The sequence below is a fragment of the Coloeus monedula genome (assembly GCF_965178545.1).
Source record: "Coloeus monedula genome assembly, chromosome: 2".
NCBI lineage: Eukaryota > Metazoa > Chordata > Aves > Passeriformes > Corvidae > Coloeus > Coloeus monedula.
Window position 1 is genome coordinate 12,391,980 of NC_138782.1, and position 22,450 is coordinate 12,414,429.

The 22,450-nt window shown below is 38.7% G+C and overlaps 1 protein-coding gene across 3 annotated transcripts in view; it reads right to left on the minus strand.

The window, feature by feature from the left end:
- The window catches only part of MAP4K3 (mitogen-activated protein kinase kinase kinase kinase 3), a 66,632-nt gene continuing 44,182 nt past the window's right edge, over positions 1–22,450 (minus strand). For 2 of the 3 annotated variants that reach the window (XM_082303273.1, XM_082303271.1), the window contains 16 exons: positions 21,457–21,499; positions 21,083–21,245; positions 19,984–20,093; positions 19,013–19,054; positions 18,691–18,775; positions 17,574–17,653; positions 15,065–15,125; positions 14,862–14,979; positions 12,968–13,026; positions 10,968–11,071; positions 10,058–10,229; positions 7,898–7,966; positions 7,689–7,781; positions 6,033–6,103; positions 3,448–3,503; positions 1–1,317 (listed from right to left, as the gene is read on the minus strand). In XM_082303273.1, the coding sequence (XP_082159399.1) occupies positions 1,230–1,317; positions 3,448–3,503; positions 6,033–6,103; positions 7,689–7,781; positions 7,898–7,966; positions 10,058–10,229; positions 10,968–11,071; positions 12,968–13,026; positions 14,862–14,979; positions 15,065–15,125; positions 17,574–17,653; positions 18,691–18,775; positions 19,013–19,054; positions 19,984–20,093; positions 21,083–21,245; positions 21,457–21,499 (1,414 nt within the window). In that variant the 3' untranslated portion in view covers positions 1–1,229. The remainder of the gene's footprint in view (positions 1,318–3,447; positions 3,504–6,032; positions 6,104–7,688; positions 7,782–7,897; positions 7,967–10,057; positions 10,230–10,967; positions 11,072–12,967; positions 13,027–14,861; positions 14,980–15,064; positions 15,126–17,573; positions 17,654–18,690; positions 18,776–19,012; positions 19,055–19,983; positions 20,094–21,082; positions 21,246–21,456; positions 21,500–22,450) is intronic. The other variant, XM_082303272.1, reaches the window with a different exon arrangement.

Genomic DNA, 22,450 nt, shown 5'->3' on the forward strand with positions numbered 1-22,450 from the left:
GGCCATAAATCACTTTTAATTTAGTTTGGTTTTAGTGTATATTATCACAATAAAATATAAAGAACATATACAAAAAAAGGAGTCAAATGTGTGCATTTTGCTTAAAACTTGGCATTTACACACTCCATTGGAAAATAGCAATCAAAAATACTTCTGATCAAAACTAAGTTCCCGTGATGCGTAGTAACCATCATATTGTTTCAATGAGGTAGTAACTAAATTTTGGCCATGTGTTAACATCCTAAAATCAAGAAAAGTGTGAAAATGGTTGTAAGGCCAAAAAAAAAGTCAAAATGGCAACATCTCTGAGCCATTTCCACAATGTGGAATGTTGCTCCTTTTCATCGTGATATGAAACTATGTAGTAAGACAAACAGTAACAGCTACTTTTTATCATTGTATACACTAATAATTCAAACACCTATTGCAGAATTACAGCCAGGTACCACTAGTCTGGGACTGACACCCATCCATAAGGTATTGTTTTCAAGCATAGAGAAGTAATCATATGGAAAGTTTTAATTAAATATAAAAATACAGGTGTTTAACTGGTTTGTTTCACAAAGAAATCTACCCAAGTAAACGAAAAAGAAGGAACTTTGAAGCCCAAGTCATATCCACAAAGTCACAGCTTACCTTTGTGACTAAATACATCACATCTCAATACATTGTGCAAACATGAACACCAGTGTGTTGTATCGAAATTAAAACAAGATTGTAATCTGATTACAGCCTTGGTTACAATTTCTAAAAGTTAATATTTATTTGTATTAGTAAATTACATATAATAAAATACAATAGTGTTGCTAAATGTACTATATTTGTTGCTAGAATCCCACTTTATAATAAACACATGAGACGTCCTTATAATAGTACCCCGATTTAATTTTTGCATCCTCAGTGACTTTTACATCTGTACAGGTAAGACACTTGTACTTAACGGGAGGACTTCTATCTACAGAAAGTCAGTGTAGGGCTTCAGCAAGAAGTTTCACTGAAAAATACTGCATATGTACAAAGATTACATAACAGTAAATTAAGCACTTCTGTGGTATTATAATGCTTCTGTGTCCATACCACAAACAATTCTCGTCTTCCTCTCATGCCACAATAAATTATAAAGCAACTGAAGTGGGGTTACTGCAGCTTTTGTGCAATTCCAGCCAGTCACGAGTGCTGCTGCAGCAGGAGTGTTCTCCTCACAGTGAGCTGCCTGCCACGTGCTGTTCTCAGTAACTGTTCTCATGCCCTGCCAGGATATACAAATTGCTGTTGGCTGTCGGGTTGTCCGTCGGCCTGCTCTCCAGCACCACGACCCTAAAATGGAAATTAAAAAAGCCACAATGTCAAGTGATCCTTCATTTAAAAACAACCTGGGACATCATTAAATATTCCTTCCTAGGATCCATCTGACTGGTTGTCATTTCTCTTTTCCTGAATGCCTTTAGTCCAAAAGCCCCTCAAACCAATGCCAACCTCAAAGCGACCTCACGGTTTTACTTGGACAAGGTCTCCAAGGATCTCCCAGCCTCTCTGGGCTCCTGCCACAGTGTTGAACCACCCTCACCATCATGTTTACCCCTCTTTTATCCAGCTGGAATTTCCCTTGCTGCAATGTATCCCTGATGCCTTTCATCCTTTTAGTGAGGGCTTCTGAAAAGGGTCCATCACTCCCCTACTGGGCTTGTGCTCTCGTGGAGCTTTGCAAAGCTAACCCATTAATCAGGCTCTGGTTCTGAAAGTTGTTAGTCTGCCTCTTGCCACTGGAATGACAGATGAACAAAGCTGATTCTTCTGTATTTCTAGTTAATCCCTGAGCCCATGCACCCTAACCCACAGAAATTTCCTCCAACTCTGGAAGTCCCAGAGACAAAAATTTGCAGGCCAAGAGAATCGTCAAGGAAAGCACTGCTATGGGAAGAGTATTTTCTCTTACTTTTTCTTGCCACCCACTTTTGGCCAGCATTGGAGACAAGCGACTGGGTTAGCTGGACCTACAACTGCAAAGACCACAAGGGATGTCCTAGATCAGCCCTTTTGCTCCAAAGAAGAGAAATTAACACTCACAATTTTGTTTCACAAACTCTTTAAGATTTTTTTCATCAGGCAAGAACTGGTAAAACTGCTCAACAGACCAGGATGTTCATGATTGACTTCTCCTCCACAAACATCCTAAAGTGAAGGCAGATTGTGGGAAACTCAAATCCATCTCTTTCTTGTGCATTCAGATAGAAAAGTTTGCTTGCTGCAAAACTATGGCTCAGAAAACCTGACCTCTGCTCAATGTGCTCCACAAAGGGAATGATACCTCATGCCATGAGGCAACTCCCTGCTCATGAGGAGAAAGCAACACACAAGCTTTTATTAGACTGACATCAGGTTTTTGGCTTTTCAGAATACCAGCTCCTCTGAACTGCCTAGGAAAGGACTCATGTACTGGAAAAAGGCTTCACAGCTTAAGTGCAAAAGAGGACAGAGCTGCAAGGAAAAGGGTATATGAAGAAATTGGAATTAATGTTTATTGCAGTGCAAACTCTACACATTGTCTTAGACTTGAGAAACTATCAGAGCAAGCCAGAAATAGATGAGACCATATTTGGGGAAGAGGACATTTTTACAAGGCAATTTTTTGCAATGTCATTCTAAGATGCCACAGGAATTTACTGCAAGCAGCATAAGACAGAGGCAATTCTCAAAAGCAAAGTTAAAGCCTATTTCTGCAGTTCTTATGAATTCATTACTGGTGAAACTGTCACATCAGCATGCACTCCCCTAAAGACAAAACAGCTGCTGCTTCTGTGGCTCTTACAGAAGTACAAAGTTCGACACCAGGGCAGAGAAAGTTGAGGAAGTCAGTGACGCTCCTAAAACAGCAGTTACTGACTTCAGCAGGCTGGTATCTGGTGGGTCACACAGACAGAGTGTTAGTGCCCTGAAAGCAGATGCCAAAGAACAGCTACACTGGGAGTTATCAAGAGCTCTTACAAGAACTGAGCTGTCATGTTGGGAGAACAACTGGGAGATTTCCTTTCTGGGATTGAAAGTGAGATATTTAAATTTTTTAAGTATTATTTGCATTTATCTCCAGAAGCAGACCTTGATGAGCTACTGCAGCAAAACATCTGAAAGCAAAGATTTCACCAAGTTAAACAAAAGAATTACAGTACAAAAAGGAAAACACTCCTGGAGATTGTGACTGCAGCCAAGTAAGAGCCTCTTGCATGGCTGAATACTTCTGGAAGCACACAAACACTTTTAGAAGATTTTATTTTTTAATTTAAGAAAGAGAGAAGTAAAAGCAAAGGACTGGAAGGTAGACATGTGCACAAAGGAATGTCTAAGAGGGCTAAAAGAGAATTTGCAAGAAACATGCAAAAAACTTTTACGAGGTAGGAGAACACATATTATTCTTTTATTTTAGTATGTCATGTTTACTTCTCATCTTACCTGTCAGATCCCAGAAGCCTGAATATCCTTGTATTATCAGAAATTTCTTGTGTGATCTAGACAATAAAAATAAATATTTACATGTTCAGAGCACAAGTGTTTTCATTTTGTTCTTATCATCAGTCAAGAGAAAAGAATTGACTGTGACTGATGTTACCAACTGACTGCCAATTAAAATCCAATAGAGAACTTAATGCAACTGCCACTTTGAACTAAGATATAGAAGTTTTCTGTAATTCCTCCCACACTACATGAATTCCTCTGGTAGCAACTGCAAGCACAACAGCAGGGCTCAGCTTGGTACTTGAGTTACCATTACAATTCTCTTTACAGCCATGACTGAAAGAGATCAGGTGCAATCGGTTTATCCACTCTAGAGTGGATATCCAAAGATGGGTCAGGTAAATCACACATAAAATACATTTTGTTGAAATGTTGAATTATAGTAAGAGTGCACTAAGTTCATATTCTGAAAACCTTAGCAGAGAAACATAATCTAATTTTTGGTACTTATGTCCATGGTAAAAAGAAAACTTAGTCTTTTGACATTTCAGACAAGTGCAACAGACCTTTGTGTTCTGTTGGTGAATTGTACTTGTGTCATGCATCTTTATGATCACATGAATATCAAAGCACCCAGAAAACCATCATGCTCATCAATAGTCAACCACAGCCAAAGTCAAACAGTGCATACTCCAAAGGGTATTTAGTCACTTTGTGAACATGCAGCACTGTTTACAAAACTCTTCTACACAGCCAAACTTCATATTCTTGGGGAAAGTAGACATTCTTATCTCCTTCCCAGATCCTAGTAATGTTAGCTGACTTGGTGAATTCGCTTCTGGTGCAGAGAACTTGCAAGAGAATTTTAATTCACAGCAATGAAGTTCTTCACTTTTCTAAAAAAAATAATTTCTGCTTTCTGTGAGGCTAAGGCTGTACAATCTTTGCCCAGATTTTGAGCTTCTTGTGTCAGAATTCACAGTTCCCTGTTTCATTCTTCACACTCAATCAAACCACCGTGGAAGGTCACAGTTGTGGAAGGAAATAACTTTGCAAGCAGCTCAAGTCATCCCCAATTAGGCCAACTGTATTAGAATAGGGAATCTGAACTAATGATGTCTTCAAAGAAAAAAATGCTGCAAGTTAAGTCAGTCAGCTTTTTGTCCCATGCAGCAACTTCCTAGATACTATGTAGTACAAAATTCCTCAAAAATAACAAATATGGTCAAGACCTGAGCCTGGCACTGAAGGCTTTTCATATTACAGAAGAAAGCAGGTTTATTTTTTTTCAACAGCTGCAGCTAGTGGGACAGCCAGGAGCCATAAGGAATTTAAAAAGGCCCAAAAGCTTACCCTAGACATGTTCTACAGAGAAAAAGTTTTAAGTGGCTTGCTTTCTGTCCACACCCCAGTTCTGCTTTCAGTTCTTCATTTAGGTTCTGGCTTTGGCTTGACAGTAACAAAGCAAGCCAGTGTCCCGGGTGCTTTACATAAACAACAAAATGCATCCATTTGGACTGCAGCACCCAGGGACGTGGCCTCTCCCAGCTGGAGTAGAGCCACTCAGTCCCAATGGGGAGAGCAATGCTCAAATGCCACAATAAACATTTGCACCCTTGGAAATAAGAAGCAGTCTGACTCTAGACTTTGGGTCACACAGAGCAGGCTCACTGTTAGCACAGACTGGGTCAACTGGGTCAAACTGGGCCTTTGTGCAAGTCAACGTAGCAGTGGAACAACATGGAATATCTGAGCTTGGCATGGTGTGACTTATGTGTACCTTAAAATACAATTAATCATAATGAGCTCAATTTCTCAGCCAATGAAACACTGATGGAACAACTGGTGATGTTTGTAAACATTCATTAATAACCAAATTAGAAGACTCATTAAAATTCAACCAAGTAACAGCATTTTCCCTAAAAGGTACACAAGGCTTACAGCAAGGAAAAAAAACCCAACTATTTGGGAAGGTAACTATAATGGTTTAACTCCATCTAAAAATCACATCAATCTTGCTAAAAAAGGGGCTACAGGAAGATTTTAGAAAAAAACCAAACAAATCAGGTTTAGGTCAATCTGGTATTTTTCTCCTGAAGATGGAAAAATATTTCTTGTGAAAGCTGGGCAATTCTTCAAAGTATTTGTAAGCCAAGAGAACATGGAAGAGACTAAAAAACATCAGGCAACTCATTTGACACTGTGACAAAAAGCTAAAGCTCAGCAGTGGAACCACTGGCAAAGCCCAAATTTTTGCATCCCTGTGTGAGAGGCTAAGGAACTGACAGTGGTCTTCAAAGCAATTTAAGGCGAAGATTAGTATTAGCAAGAATTAGGCTTGGATATTTTCTATGGCATCCTGGCCCAGTCTGTTGTTTCTGTTTTGCTAGTTGGATGTGATGGGGCTCTCAGCTCCACTAATGCTGTATTTACAGCTTATGATACAAGCTTAGAATGAGACTCCAGCTTCTAGGTCTAACCTAGGAAGTTACTGAAATGTTTTTCAGACAACAGCATTGTGCATTTCTCCTCCACGTGGCTTACACTAGAAGCCAGAATTTGAAGCAAAATGCAGTACTCACCTCATTTGATCTAAAACTCCTTCCTTGCATGCCGTGTTTCCAGAATGCTAACACACTGTCTTGTAGACAGACTGGTAAGAAAGAACACTGGAGTCAGTTTTGAGGCATAACATCAACTCTTGCTTTTAAGGCCAAAAGTAGAAGACTGCAATTTTGAAATGTGTACATGTATATTCCATTGTATCACATCTCCCAGGAATCACTGAACCTGCCTCAAAAGTAGCTGCATTTATGTATTTATTTGTTTAATGGGCAGGGTTTAAAAACATTTCCACCTAAATGTTCTAAATGTCTAGTCCTAAATGTGTCATTTTCTTTGAACCAGAAACCCCCCCTTTAATAGTTGCAGAGAATATATATGGGATTTTAACAGAAGAGTTACAGGAGTGTCTTTGGAGACACTGCCAGGACAGAACAGGCCACTGGAAGCTCATTTGTGACAAGCAGGGTGAGGACTACAGTACATGCAGAGATCCCAGAGTGAGAAGCTTCAAGTAGATTGAATCCTCCCTTCCCCCCATTCCCAAACATCAAGACCCATAAAAGTATTTTCGGTGGCAATGTTTTCTTGTCCTCTTCTCTGGGAGGTTATGTTTGAGGGGCCTGAAATTTTAAAGCTTCTCCTCAGAAATGAACTCCCTCCAACTCCTGACTATTTTCGTTCCCACTGTCTTTCCTCTTCTGGTACTACCCTCCATCTGTGCACACACCCTCCTAACCCTCTTTCAATAGAAAGTGGTGCAATCCAGGTACGTAACCACTGGAGGACTGCCAAAATAATGTATTCTTTCTGTTTCACAAATCTCATTCATTCAGATTCTACACAAGGAAACAAAATTTATGCAACCTGTAACATATCACATAATTTAGTCTTTGAGCTGCTTTATAAAAATTGACTGCATAAACACATATACAAAATGAGTTAGGCATGGGTGATTCACAGAGTTTATGTAGGCTGTGTTAAGGTATTCCTTTAGAGGCTAAAAGCCTCCATCATACTCCCAAGACATTTAGCTTACATCAAGGAAGACTCCAGGATTATTACTCATTCCAGTTGCTCCTAGGAAAGCACATGCTGAACCCTCCACTTAGTTTCCTCACACAAAGTGAAATGAGTGAGGTAGTGTTCCAAGTGCCAAAGACCAGACAGGTAGCATACCTAATTCTTTACTGTAACACTGAACAAGTCAATCATAGAAAATCTCAGGTTAGTGATCCTTATGGGTCCCTTCCAAGAGCATCATCCAGATGCTGCTTGAGCTCTGACAGGCTTGGTCCTGTGACCACTTCTATGGGGACCTCAGTCTAGTGACGGATCGCTCTCTGAGTACAGTGCATCTTCCTAATATCCAACCTGAATTTTCCCATATGCAACTCCATATAATTTCCATGTCCTTACTGCTGGTCACCACTTTCTGGGTGCCAGGGCACACTCTTGACTCATATTCAGCTTCCTATCAAGCCAAACTCCCAGATCTCTTTCTGCAGAGCTGTTCTCCAGCCTCTCATCCCACAGTTTGTACATATAACCAGGACTACCACATCCCATGAGATGCAGAATCCACCATTTGCTCTTGTTAAATTTCATCCAGTTGGTGACTGCCCAGCTCTCTGACCTACAGGGATATTCAACATTACTAATGAAACCCAACTTACCTATTGATTCGATCTGAAAGTCAAACGTGAGCTCCGATGACAGTTTGCGGCTGGATTTTAACCTGCCTTGGAGATTCACTATTTTTATGCAGCCTAGACAATAAATAAGGATATGTTAACCAAGAATTACCTTCAGGATGAACTTCATTTGAAGACAGACAGCATGCATGTATATGCATACATATATATTTAGTTGCTATTAAACTTACAATCCAAACACACCAAAATGGTATCTCTCTCCAGCTGTGTTACATGGACAACACTCGTCTCTGTAGTGTCTATAAAAAAATGACAGTGTTAGTTCATAACATAAATTAGCATGAAATTTGAAATGGAACTTCTAGAGATTGAGACATTTTGATGCATTACTGTGTTTAATTTACTTAAAATCATCATCTTACCAGTGACATTTCTCTTCTCTTACAGAGGCATGTCCACTTATCCAACATGTTGGCTGTGACAGGAGAACTGAAGCTATAATATGAAAGTATGGATTCAATCCAGCCTTTTCTGAGCCATGTCACAAAAGCAAACTAACATTGTACGCTGTTCTCCATTTATTCTCTGTTGGTGTAACTGAACACTGCTGTTGCAAAAAGGCAGATATATGTGACTGTCCACACTATGCTGCTTCATTGCACTTTTCTTCTGTCTTTATTTCTAAATCCTGATAGGGACTTATATATTACTACTTAATTCTTGCTGCTATCTGCAGATGTTCCATCCCCAGATGTTCCAAAAATAAGGGCTTATTTCCTTCTCCAAACCCTCAAAAGAAGAGTTATTTTCTTCTCTTCTGTGTTATAGCTGCAGCAGTCTCCATCACAGCAAATGGGGATTTGACCCACAAGTGATTAGTGGACATGTCAACTCAGAAGTGTAGCTTTCGTCCATGTGTTTGGTAACATTAAAATTACATACAAAGCAGCTCTTACTAATTCAACATTACTGCCAGATTCTTTAGGCATCTTTCATATAGAAAAGAGAAACTCAGTAAATCCATTAGACATAAAAAATTAGAGCATGTTACCTAAAACACAAAAGCTGCTTCTGGTTAAAATTGTAAAAAATAAAAATCTGTTTGATTGCATCACTGCTGTCCTGCCAGCAGGGGACAGGAATAAGCTGATACAACAAAAGGGTTTAAATTGGAGCTACAAAAATAGGAGAAAACAACACAGACACAACATGAGAACACACAAGTAGTTCAAGGAAATTAATGAAGTGTGGAAGATGCAATGCAATGCTAAATTTTACACATTAAAAAAAAAGAACAGAGAAGGGACCAGTACTCTTGTATTTGTGCACCAATGCAGACAATACTGAGAGAGAAATGACAACAGGACATTTCTCTTCAGAGTGCTGTTTTTATGGACTCTATGATAAAGTCACACAGTTACAGGTAGGAGTAAAAATAAAATGCATTGTCTGAAGTAGGTAAGTGTGTTAACTGGCCACCCACTGCTCACTTTGGGTATTGTAACTCTGCCAGAATCTGGTGCACTTTTCAGCAGCAGGAAGGTCAGTGGGTATCTTCCTGGTGGAAAGCATTACTCTTACTGAATTCCACAGTACACACTAAGCTGGACTCGTGCACATGTGTATGCCAGCACAGAGCTATGTATAAATTCATCATGAACCAGCAAGGGATCCATGCCTGGCCGAAACAAAGCTATTTACTGCTTCTGAACCAGCAAGCTATGACTAGCAATGGTTCCCTACTGCATCAAGGTTCAGGGAGCAACCTTGCAACTCTAAAGAAGTAATTCTTAGCACACTTCCTTGAGAGAATTTCTGCTGTTGCTCACATGGTGGCCTCCTCGCTCATGGTGCCCACACTGGTGATTCGCAGGTACTTGGTTTTCTGCTACCAGTGGTCCTAATCCTTTTTGCTTTCCATAAACACCAGAAGAATGCTCTATCTCAGCAGGAGGCTGGTAACACAATTTCTAACCACAGTGGCACATTGCAGGAGAGCCAAACTACATCTTCCAGAGATGTTGAAAGGAATTGCTCAAAACACAATTTTACTAGAACCTATTCAATAAACAGAAGTCATGGTGCCAGAGTAGAGCACAAAACAGCACAGAGAGTAATAAAGTGCTGCCTAATTTATGGAAATGCAAGAAACCATAACTCCATCCTCTGCTACACCAAAAATCTCAAGGAATCCAATCAGTTCAACAAGGAGAAACATCCAAAAAAAGTGCACGTGCAAGCAGGTTCAACCAGATACCCCTTCAAGCAGAGAACTTACAATTATCACTTAGCCGTAATGATTTAACCAATTGTTTCCTCAGAGAAGCCTACCTTTTAGTGCTTCAGCTATAACAGAAGAGCAAAGAATGCAATGACAACAGCACACAAACCTGTTTCTGTGAACCACGAAGAGGTAGAATTTGGGTTGACAGTCTCAAACTTCACCACCTGGTTGAAGTCTCTTCCTCTACTGACACCAACACAAACTAAAGGGAATTCCTGCTCGGGGACTACCAGCATTTCAAACAATCTCAGTGGACAAGGTACAGGAAAATCTATGTGCTAGATGAATAAGCAAAAACAGATATTAGAAGGGAACAAAAGTAGTCTGAGTTGCTATTAGATATTCCAGCTGTATGGCAAATTTTATGCAATACTTTGTAACATTATGTTTACTTCTTCAGATAACAGGAATTGATAGATACAAAAGGCCCAAGTTAAGAAGTTTGAAGCATCTCACGCCAATTCAGTTAAAATAAAGTAGCATGTCTTTTATTATGTGTGTCCTCTGCAGCTGCCCGCAGACAACAAGAGTGCTCATCACTGCTCTCCCTGGCTACTGAGCCTCTAAGCCTTCTCTTCCAGGCTGAGTTATAGCAGCTGCCTTTTTTACAAACATGAGCCCACCCTGACTCTGTCTCTTCAGGTGACGTCAGATGGAGAGATAACAAGCATTTCTGGGCACCTCAGAGTCAAAAAACCATGGAATAAATGGTCACCTTCTCTCTAGTATGGGAGCAAGACCACTGTTAACTCGTGTCAGCCTGCCAGCCTCAGTTTTCTAGTGTGCAACTGAAGGGCAATGTTCATGGAGAGAAGGGCTTGGTTCTCTAACTGAAGTGCACCCCAAAAACATGAACACTTGTTTTGAGTCAGTTAATACAGGACACATTTAAATAGTTATTTTCAATATAACGACAGAAACCAAGAGAAAAGCCTAATAAATCAAGAATAATGCTTGTTCTTAACAAGTCACTACAAGATAACTAGAAGTGAACATGAGAGTAACTGTAATTTTACCTTGATTAACATAAATTTTTGCATTGGTTCAACCCATTCTAACAAAACAATGCTGGATTGTAGTGCTCCACAAAGGTACTTGTGGCCTGTGTAGGGATTTCTCACTGCCAAAAAAGGATAGAGAGTATTAGTGTACTAAGCACATGCAAATTATAAACTATTTCCAACTATATGAGTCCATATACTTTTGGAAAATACCCACCACCCTCACTCAAATCTTTTATATATTTAAAAAACAGCTGATTGCATACACATTTGGAGTGTCTTGGGTCTACTGTGTTGGTTTGTCTAAGCTATCTCAAAATCACCATAAGCAGCTGTTAAAGAATGGCTTTTTCTATGACACACAGTTACCCAGCAGGCAGTGAACAACAGCTCAGCTGCCCTTCCAAGCACTGTCACAGCAAGTCTGAAATCCAGAAGCTCTGTATTTCTGATGAACACTCCTAGATCATCAGGAAATCCAGTTGAAACTGAAGAACAGTAGAAGAGCAGGAAGTGCTGTTCTTCCACCATCAAAATTCAATTAAAAACTGGCAGAGAACAATACAGTTGCAAAATCGGGCCCTGTGAAATCTGAAGTTTCACAACTTCAATTCTACAGTACTGACAAAATCTCACTCATTAAGCACTGCCAACATATCCTTTAAGATAAATGTTATTTTGCACTTTGTACAAATACATCTAAAGACCAGATTTCACTGTGCAGTAAAGTGACTGTGGGCCATCAGGCAATTAACAACCCAGTTTAGATAACAAGCTTCTACAATCCAGAGCTATCCACGTAAGTGAAATATGCTCACGCTACCTTATTGCCACAGAAACTCATCAGCAACCCCTTGGTACCTTAAACATCAGTGCTTTATTTCATTAATCCAAGTTTCCACTCCACATCAGTCAGACTGACTGCAAAGTGCAGCAAATAATGCTTGGCATGACCCTGAGTAAGGCTGACCTCAGCAGCAGAAACCACAGAACAATCACCAACACCTCTAAGGTGCAGAAAGAAGACCAGAAGTTCTCGTCTTTTTCTGCCTCCTGTGGCACTCCTGCTGCCCCGAGGCCAAAAGCAGACTTATGTGCCTGCCAAAAGCAGGAATGGAGGCTCAGGCCACAAAAAGTAAGACTCTTACAGCCACCCTTGCTGTGTTCACAAATTATCACTTACACCTATCATGCACAGAGGGCTCCAGGCTTAGGAGGCTGAGCTATCTCTGAATATGAAGACTCCCCCCTTCATAATGTCAAGTACCACAGCACCCCTGTTAAATTCTGTGCCTGGCAGGACAGGAATCGCAGAGGAGCACACCACAAGGCTTCTTGTTTTACGAACAGAAACCTAGAAACATACGGACTTGCAAATTATTTTTTCTGTCAGAAAGTCAGAGTTTTTATGTACTCTGACTGACCCCTGTCACCCCTGTGGGTGCTCCCTGCAGCATTCACTGACATTCACAGTGCTTTGGGGCTTTTTTTAATCTATCTGCCTCCCTTTTAAAACATGTCTTAACACAGTGCATCTTTGAAACTTTTGTGGCTGGCACATTACTGAACACATTATAAAGGCTTCAGAGAGAGAGAGTTGTTCAGAGACAACACTGTCCTCAAAGAATTAAAAATACTCCTTTGCTTTTTATCACCCAATATTGATAACTGAAACTTCTGCTAAGAAGTCAGGTGGCTTGATCTTGATAGCAAATTCTCTAAGTTCCTCCATCCATGGAGATTGGGTTCTTCCTGAGGATTGGTTTGAATTTTGACATCATTCTGCTTCTCTGCATTGCTTGTAAATTGTCTTTAAATATAAAGAGCTAACTGGGAAAATTTTCACTACTTAAACACAAGGACTAACCTGAATGAGCTCACTGTCTGCAAATGCACAGCTTCATAATAATGAAAGAAGCCTCTTCTCCCTTCACCTCCTAAACCTGACTCAGTAATCTTAATATTGCCACCATTCGTGCTGCCTCTTCACACTTATTCTCCAGACCTTTACTTACCAACACAACACTTTTGACACCATTTAGTGTCAGGAATTTTCGTAGATACCGCAAACTTCCTACAAAAGATAAACACAAAATTATTGATCAACTAAACAATTGAGTGAATTTGCTTTTTAGACAGTCACTGATAGAAAATATCCACCACACCAAAAAACTAAAAATATATGTTTGTGTATTTCTCATGAAATCATGGAACAAGAATTTGAAAATTTATCAGATAAGCCAAAATGTTATTTGCTGGTAACAGGAATCAGAGTTTCTATACAGATTAGAAGCCAACAGGCACTATTGAGACTGGCCACAGTACTCCTGACAATAAAAATATTAATTTGATGCTGTAGAAAAGATGGGAATAAATAGATTGCTAGACAGATGCTGCACTCAACACTATGAATTGGGAAAACACTTGTGTAACATTTCAAATGGAGCTGTTCAGAAGTGACTGATAATGCAAAAGGACTGAATAGCATGAAAACTGAGTACTGGTCACAAATTTTCACTGGAACAAGTCATGGAAAGTTTGAAAGGAATTGCTCAAGGACACTCCAGGGAAAGAAGCTGGAAAGGAGGCTTATCACAGACATATTTTCTGCTACTGAATGTTTATGATACCAAGTATCATAAACTGAGGTTGGAACATTTTACAATGAACACACAAACCTCACAAATTAGTTCCAATTCAATTTTGCTTTGCCTTCTCTCTACCAAAACCTCTGCTTTTAACATTTTTCATATAGCACAGTATCCACAAACTTGTTTAAGAATACACTTTATGGTCTGGTAAAAAAAAAAAATTTACACTCTCCTACATGCTTCAAATGCCTGTCTTCTGCCTTTTTCAGGCTGTATGTTACTACCCTGACACCCTACAACAAGAGGTAAAGCAGCAAATCAGATTATCTAAATTAATCTCTCCTGCCTCTGAATGACTGTCTTGGCACTCACATTCAGGTTGTGCTGCATTTTTCTTGGGAAGTGACATGACTGGACAAGAAATTTTCTGAGTCCTCTGCAACTTAGGTGAGGTACCATTCCAGGCAGAATCTAGTATGGTTTTCCTAGCATGATCCTTATGGTAATTATGGTTATTAGTCCGCTGCTGATTCAGTCCTCAAGCCAAAGTCACCCACCAAAGTCAAATTTGGAAGAGAGGAGCAGAACAATAGTGCAGGTACACAGAAGACAACAATTCAAAGCACAAATTATCTCTAAGTTATTTAGAATTTATCCTCTAGGAAGAAGACAATTTTCAGACAAGTGTGGTACCATTATGTTTGCAGATAACTGAATAAGAAGCCTTTCCTGAACCCAAGAATAGGCTTTTAATGTTAATAGGCTTTTAATAGAACCAAAGGTAGCACAGAATCAAATTTTCTATAATACAATTTCCTAACAGAAATCCTATTCTAATAGAAGAACCAGTGTCTCACTATGCACTTTAAGAATCAAGGATTTTTCTGCAAACTAGATTAGCGTTACTACCTCCTCCTCTTGGGATTTGAATAGACTACTAAGGCTTGTTTGGCAGTATCCTGCTTCCAGTCACAACAGGGTTAACTTTTGCAGCAGCCAGGAGGGGCATGGCCATAGATTTTGTCTAGCATCAAGTACAAGCAGGATTTAACACACTAGACTATACCTGAAAAGAGCTATGCCCAGGAAAAAGAGATAACCAGAAGGTAAGGAGTACCAAAATCCATTTCTCTAGTAAGAGAATATTCACCTCTTGATCTGTGTAAATGTAGGGGTCAACCCTCTGATTAATGCACACGAGTTATTCATTGCAATCTGTGAACAGAGCCCCCATTATTTGGTGTTCCCAGAGCTTCACAAGCATATCCTGAACTCCCAGAGTTAAGATATTCTGACATATCCGATGATGTGTATTTACCTGGGAAGTATTCGGTCAGGGAGTTTATGTGCTGGAATAGCAACAGGTAACTTTTGCATTTGCCTTGCATAATCAAAGAGTCCTGGTAGATTATGGGAATAAAGCTGAGAAGCTTTACCTGGCAATTAGAAAACAAACCACACTTCAAATACGAAACCAAGTGTTTACCAGCACTGCCACTCTAAGATAGCACAGTAACTTACCAGATATTGATAACAAACAATTGTTCATGACATATAACCAGGTACATCTTCGAGGAAATAGCTGATAAATGGAAGGAAAAACAAAGAAGTAGCACTCAATTTGATATACACAAGACATTCATCAATTAGTATCTGCTTAGATGACAGGACAAAACTAGTACTGACTTGCTTTTTGCAGCAGAAGCAAGTTTAAGGGAAGTAATGTTTACCTGGATTCCAGAGTTAATTCAGGGTAAATCTTAGGCACACACACTATATTTAATATAGGCACTAACATTTAGACAATTAGCACATTTTATACTCATGTCTTCAAGGATATTACATTCCACAAGGTGTCATTATAAAGATCAATCAACCCTTTTCCAAAAATTTTTTAAATTTTCACTAAATTTTCTCCTTCAAAGAAGAAAAGCTCAACAACAAACTTCAGTAAACCAAGCATGATAAACAAACCACAGCCATTCTAAAGTCTGTGATACTCCAAATCTCTTGAAACAATTAAAACTGGCACTTTGAAGGGTTTCTTCACCTTCAACTACATGATTACACATTTCATTTAAGTGATGAACAAGTGCAACAGAAGAGCTGTTTTTTGTCAAATCCTGCAATTCCTAAAATGATTGGGGTGAAAGCAACAAGACATCTCTTAAAAAACCCAAACAAATTGCAACTACTTTCTCCCCCTTTCACCTAACTTCTGGAAGTTATTGGCACAAGAAGTCATGGAGGTGGAAGGTATCAACACAAACAAGGAATTAGACATACTCATGTTCAACAGGTCCAAAAATGGACAAAAAAATAGGCAGGGATCCTCCAACATCCCTGATTCAATGACTGTAGTGGAGTCTGAGGAGGACAGTGACCAAGCCCATTGACATTTCCCAGTGCCACTTTAGGAAACAGACTATTGGCCTAGATACACCACTCAGGAGGACAAAGTAAAAAAAAAGAAAAAAAACACAAAAGAAAACAAAAAACAACTCATCCAAAAAAATATTAAAATATTAACCTTGAAGCTATTCTAACTCCTGGAAACATACATTATGTCTCCTTTGTCCACTGGTGAAGTGAAATACAGAGAAAAATAATCAATCAGCTTTTACACTGAGTTGTATCAGAGTGAGAGTAAACAATAACATAAAACACAAAACTGGGAAATGCTATTAATGCCCTATTCACTATTATCATAATGATGCAATAAATGGTTAGCACAGAGGGTGCCCTTCCATTTCTGAAGTCTTCTCATAACCTAAACACTGTAAGAAACACCTATGGTAATAATCCACCAAACTGCTTGTATCAAGATTGATCATGCAAGGTTGATTGACCTTCTGTAGGTACATGAGCATATTGTGACTCAGTGGGTTTGGATCTGAGGATTAAATTCTTCAGATTAGCAGGTTAATTGACCTGCCACTCATTCCTCTTGTTCCACACATGACTGGCTGTGTTAGCAAGCATTTCTTCTTGTCTCTAAGTGCTCATTAAAACATTTCCCTGAAAGCTCACTAGGCAACACACTACATGATTTTCATTACAGCTCTTCTCCTTCCTTGCCAGTTAAAAACCAAACCAAAACCAAACCCCAATCAGACAAAACCCAAACCTTTCCTTGGCCTACCTGGCCTACAAGGATTATTGCAGTAGTGATATTTCTCAGGGGAGGTGCTACAATTGCAATGCAGCAGCAGAGTGGTACCCGAGCTAAGTTTAAACCAGGTAACTTGAGCACCACTGTGATTATGGGTTACACTGAGCTCAGTTCAAGCTAGCTAGGCCTTCCTCTCAACAAAGCAGACATCTCTACAACGTCTGGACCCTGGAGGATGAACAAACACCAGTGCCTCCAGCTTACAGTGTGAAGGCTGTCCTTGCAAATTCCTCCATCTTGATGGCAGGTGCACAGCTCCCTACGGTAGGGAGAAGGCAGGACAGAAAACAAGTCTCTTAGAGAGTAACAGAAGAGCTAGAGAATACAGAAAAGCCTGCAATTTCTTCCTCCCCAGTATCCCTTCCCAAAAAAATTATTTTTTATGACTTTGCAAAGACAGAGCTTTAGGTGGAATTCAGTAAGCTGTCATCAGCAAAGCTGCTTTTAAGATCACAAGAATGGACTCTTGTGAATAAAGGATCTCCTTGCGTTCCCTGTAGCTGAAACACAATGTTTCTTGCAAAAATTCTGTTTTGTAACAAAGCTTTAAGGAAAATAGAAATTTTCATCCAAAATGCATCAGGGAAATTCCATACTATTTACCTAATCATTTAACTGCAGAACAATGTACTATGATGAAGTTCAAAACACTGATACATGAAGATCTCCTACATAATTATGGTTCAGCCTAAAAACACTTAATCATGACTAAAAAGCATCCTCGATAGCCAACATTTAAGAAAATTCTCAGTGTAGCTAGTGCCTAGGTAAACATAGTAAAAACCACTTTTACAAGGATAAAACATTAATCTGAGTGGTTAAAACAAACTATGTATTTTTGATAAACCAGATATATACCTGCTCCATTGATGTTTCATGAAGTTCATTGAGGTTCAGTGTGTAAATACCTTCTTCTGCTCCAAATATCAAGTACTGATCTGCGAACACAATCAAAAAGAGGTAGAAATCTTGATTTCAGGATGGTACGTACACCTTTACCAAAAAAAGATGTTTACACACACAGAAACAAATCAAGCTATAATAGTTATGGTGTTAGAAAGCACAGAAAATTAATCATGATAAGGAAGCTTTAATTTATGGATGGGGCTGGTTTAAGTCATTAGGAAAGCTCGGTCTTTTTTTTCTTGAGTAATAATGGAAATTTTTAAAAAAGCAGTTCAACCACAAGCAGGAAATCACATGAATAATTTCAGCATATCCTACTTAGACATTTCCATATATTATGTGAAATATCCATTCTTTGGGAGTACTTCTACAGCAGTATTGACAGGAACATTTTCTCAGTAGTTTGTGGTTGCCTCACCTCCTGAACATAATCAAACCCCTGGATTGCACACAGCCATGCAAACAAAGCAGACCTCTCCTACTGAGATGATGTCAACTGCTAAGGATTTACACTTCCATTATTCCAGTTTCTAAAAAAACCCAAGTATTGCTCCACTAGCTCAGTAGTATGTCTATATAGCTTATAATCAAAAGGTGTAATGGCAAAGTGAGTACAATATTACCAATTATCCCTTTTATCAGATAGATATTAAAGCACTAAAAATTAGGCAAATATAAACACCTGCAGAATCCTGTAAGACCAGAAAGATCTTAAGGAAAAAAAAAAAAAAAAAATCAGGTGAATGATAAAGAAACCAATCTCAACTAGGACTGCCAAAGTCAGATTTTTTTTACAAATAAATTAGGATTGTCATCCTTTGGACTAAAATGTTGACAAGAGTCTTTAAACTTTGATATACATTTTTTTCTTTTTAATTGAAGTGAACAACTTCACTTGATATATCTTAATTAATAAAACAACCCAACTTTGGACTGCAGTGGCATAATTAAAGAACAATTCCTCCTTATATGAATATCTGTCTGTTTTAAAAGGAATAGTCCTGCTCATCTAGGCACTCTTGAAATTCAAGGAGAGGACAAAATGGGTAAAATAGTCTTTGTATAGTACCTCTTGTATCTGGATTTATCCAAGATGTTGCACAATGAATTTTTAATGGACAGCCATTGAAAACCTTTGAAAAGCAAGCACCCATCTGTGGAAGTGAAAATAATTAAATATACAAATATGAAAAATTAAAATGTGACAGTCACAATAGGATTATTTTTTTTTCTTCAAGTAGTAACAAGAGGTTAAGAGTCACACCACTGGCTTAGCATGGCTAAGTCGTATTAGGTTTTTTAAGTAAAAAACCAAAATACTACAAACACTTCAAAAATGTGCTCTCTCACCCTGCTCCCAACAAGCATTTGTATGACTCAGCAATACTCACATGTACTTTAGGTGTGGGAGGAAGGCCATTACTAATTGGTTTCTAGAAAATAAAATTTGAAAGTATGTTTACACTCACATGCACACCATGCTCGAACACGTATATTCCCTCCCCACACACAGCATAACCACAAACATCCAGCATAGTTTTCTTTCATTAAAATCTCTACTATGATTCCCTAATACTTCCTCACTGAATGTTTGCACAGTCTTATGAAACATTTTCACATTACAAAGGTGCTTGCAAGAATGCCATATCCAGTACTAGAGCGTTTAAGCAATATTTTAACAATTGCTCAACTGTTCAGTGTTACAGCATTAAATGTTACCAGTCAGTGCACTTTCCTGTATCAGTATCAATTTCTCCTAGCACAAACATGCTTTTGAACAAATGTATCTTGCAGGTAAACTTCAAACACAATTTCAAATGACAAGTTCAAAGGTGTCCAGGTAATCCTGCTTTCCAAAGTATTGCCAGTATTACTGGCACTTCCTTAAAACGAAACAGACTCACACCATGTTTCTAGGCTATTTTCTCTTGACTTCTCACAAAAAAATTACATTTCCAGCCTCATCCTTGGAAGGAGACCCCAAAGAGGGCAGTCTCATGTTACATTTAATCTATTCTAACTACAACATATTCCATTCCCTCATTTCCCCATTCGCTTAAGCGGTCATTGCTCAGTACAACACATGACATGGCTCCCATTACATTTCTTAGGTGTGTGAAAGAGCAAGTAAATTTTAAGTATTTGTGACTATGTTTGTTTCTAAGCAAATTAAACACTGACAAACTTCAGTTTACAGCTGTATCACAACCAGACAATCAAGGAAAACTCTGCTTTGATTCAAAATAAACAAGATGCCATCCAGTATAATTTCTATATTAAACAGCATGCCTGCTCCTTTTCCTTGCACATGTAGAACAGTCAAGACAATTTTAAAAGGACAACCAGAAGCTTAAATACCTACCAGTATTTCCTTCTTTTCTCTCCTTGAAAAGTTAGTGTCTCTAGCTTCGTTCTGTTGATGTGGCAGTTCATCTCTTTCACCATTTAACTGCACAGAAGTGACTCCATTACCTAGAAAGATTCATATATAAAATTGTGTTCCTCTACCTTCACCTCAAAGAGTAATCTAGCCTAAAAACTGTTTTAAATAGGCCAGAATTTCCAATTAAGTCAGAACATATACTATATACAATACAGTATACAATACCCTAATTTATTTCTGAAGTAGGCATGTTCTTACATGTGCACATATACATCAAGCCACATTCCATCTCAGTCTGTGACTTCTGGTAACTAATGTAACAACTCTAACAGGGGCACAGAAAGGGATGCAGTCACAGTTATGAGGGAAAATGTGTGGACCAGACCTAAAGAAATACTTGCCAATAGCTAACAATAGCTAACTTCAATTACTGATTCCTTACGAACAGCCTTGTTAGAGTCAAATCTTTAACACATCAACTGCAGTACTAAGTATGAAGCAAGGAAAAACTACCAAAGTAACAATTAAGAGGCAGACATTGAGCTTGCTTAAGAGAAGCCAGTCCAAGACAACTCTCAAGGCATCAGACTGACAAAGGCATAAAATGAACAGTCTGAGCAGACAGTAAACAAACACAATTACCTCCTATACTCCCCAACCCAGTTCATTACGTACAAAAGCAAACTTTGAAAGCAGAACTCTGTTCTTGACATAACAAATGACAACAACAGCTGACACACTGAACCTGAAACCTACAAACATACTTTTTTTAACAGTCCTGATACTCTACATTATAAGCCTGTTGCTTAGGAAAGCAATTGTGTCACCAATGGCATCAGCAGGAATAGTGTCAGTGACTTTGGCAGAAAGTACATTTGACCCTCTCAAGAGTTAAAGCTTTAAAAAAACGAGTTAAATGCTTTCTTCATGAAGTTTGCCTTTCATGCACTTTTTTTACTTTACCATAGAAAAATTACCTCAATATCTTTTAATGTGTGCACAGGTGAGAAGGCAGAAATAAAATCTCATTAGATTATGTAAGAAATATTTGTGCACTTCTTGGGGTCACTTTTATTACCTAAAGGATTAGATTTCTGTGGAGGTAACCGAGGAGGTGGTGGTCTGGGTGGAACATGAGATGTAGATTTTGCTGGACTCTCTGATGTTGGGCATCTTTTGATTGTCCCTTGATTTTCATTTTCAGAAGAGTAAGTTTCTTGGGGGATAAAGATGGATTTAGGCTGAAAGAGACATAGTAATAATAAAAACATAATGAAAAAAGCTTCAAAGGATCTGTGCCACATCTCAGTGAGGAAAAACCCCACATGCAGCATTTGGATCCTGATATTTTCACAAGTAAAGAGCCATCAATACAGTAATTTAAATATTCTGCATTTATTTGTTAATTTAAAGTGCATTTTTCTTCCGAGCAACCAAATCCCCCTCACCTACCTTTGGTGGTAAAGGAGGTGGCACTTTAGGTTTCATAGTAGCACTATAAAGAGAAGAAACAAAACAAAACAGAGAGAAAACTCAAATTGCAGTCTTCAAGAAGATATGGGGAAGATAAATGCCCTAGAAATAAACACCATTAACTTGTCAAGAGCACTATTATAGCCAAGTAACTGCATCAAATATTTTGTTATACCTCAGATACTGTATGAAAACAAAGAACACCAGAGAGCAGAGAGTGTCATGAACTGATCTGCTGAAGATGCACAAACTTGTGCAGAACAAAGTAAGGAGAGACAGAAGAGGCCTGACACTTGCTCTGTTGAGAGGAGAAAGTTAAGGGCTATCAGTGAGCTGAAGGGGAGTTACAAGAGAACTAATGAATACCATTCCTTGGAAAATTTACACTGATGACTCAGAACAGCCTTGCACATGAAAGTAAAATCCATCTGCAGTGGACAGCTACCCTTGTGTTTAGGTTGGTTAGTCGGTTTTTGGTTGATGAGTCTCTTTTTTCACAGAAATCTTGGGAAAGACAACTTTTTCATTCAAGAACAATTCAACAGCTTGGCCCAACAGTACAAAATATCATCAGAAAACAGGACAGCTGAAGCATCGGAAGCATTCTTCCTCTCCTGGTTCTGTGGTTTAAAAAATATGCTGCATTTAAAAAGAAAACACTAAACTCTGAAATTTTGCATGTTTTTAAAACTTCTTCCACTGTCCTGTTTCCTAATTTTTAAGGAACAGAATATTATTTCCACTAAATAAATTCGGAATACAGCCGTGTAAACTCGACATTCTTCCACAATATTTTCCTTAATTTTAAATTATGTTTCAAAGTAGTAAGATATCTGCCTGTTTTTTTACAGGTCGAAAACTTGTCAGCTTGGCTTCATTCTCTTTAGGAATTTCTGTCCTGGCATCTTATCTTGTTGTTTGTATTTCAGAGAAGCTGGAAGAGGACTTTTGAGAACAAATTCCCCTGTGTCAT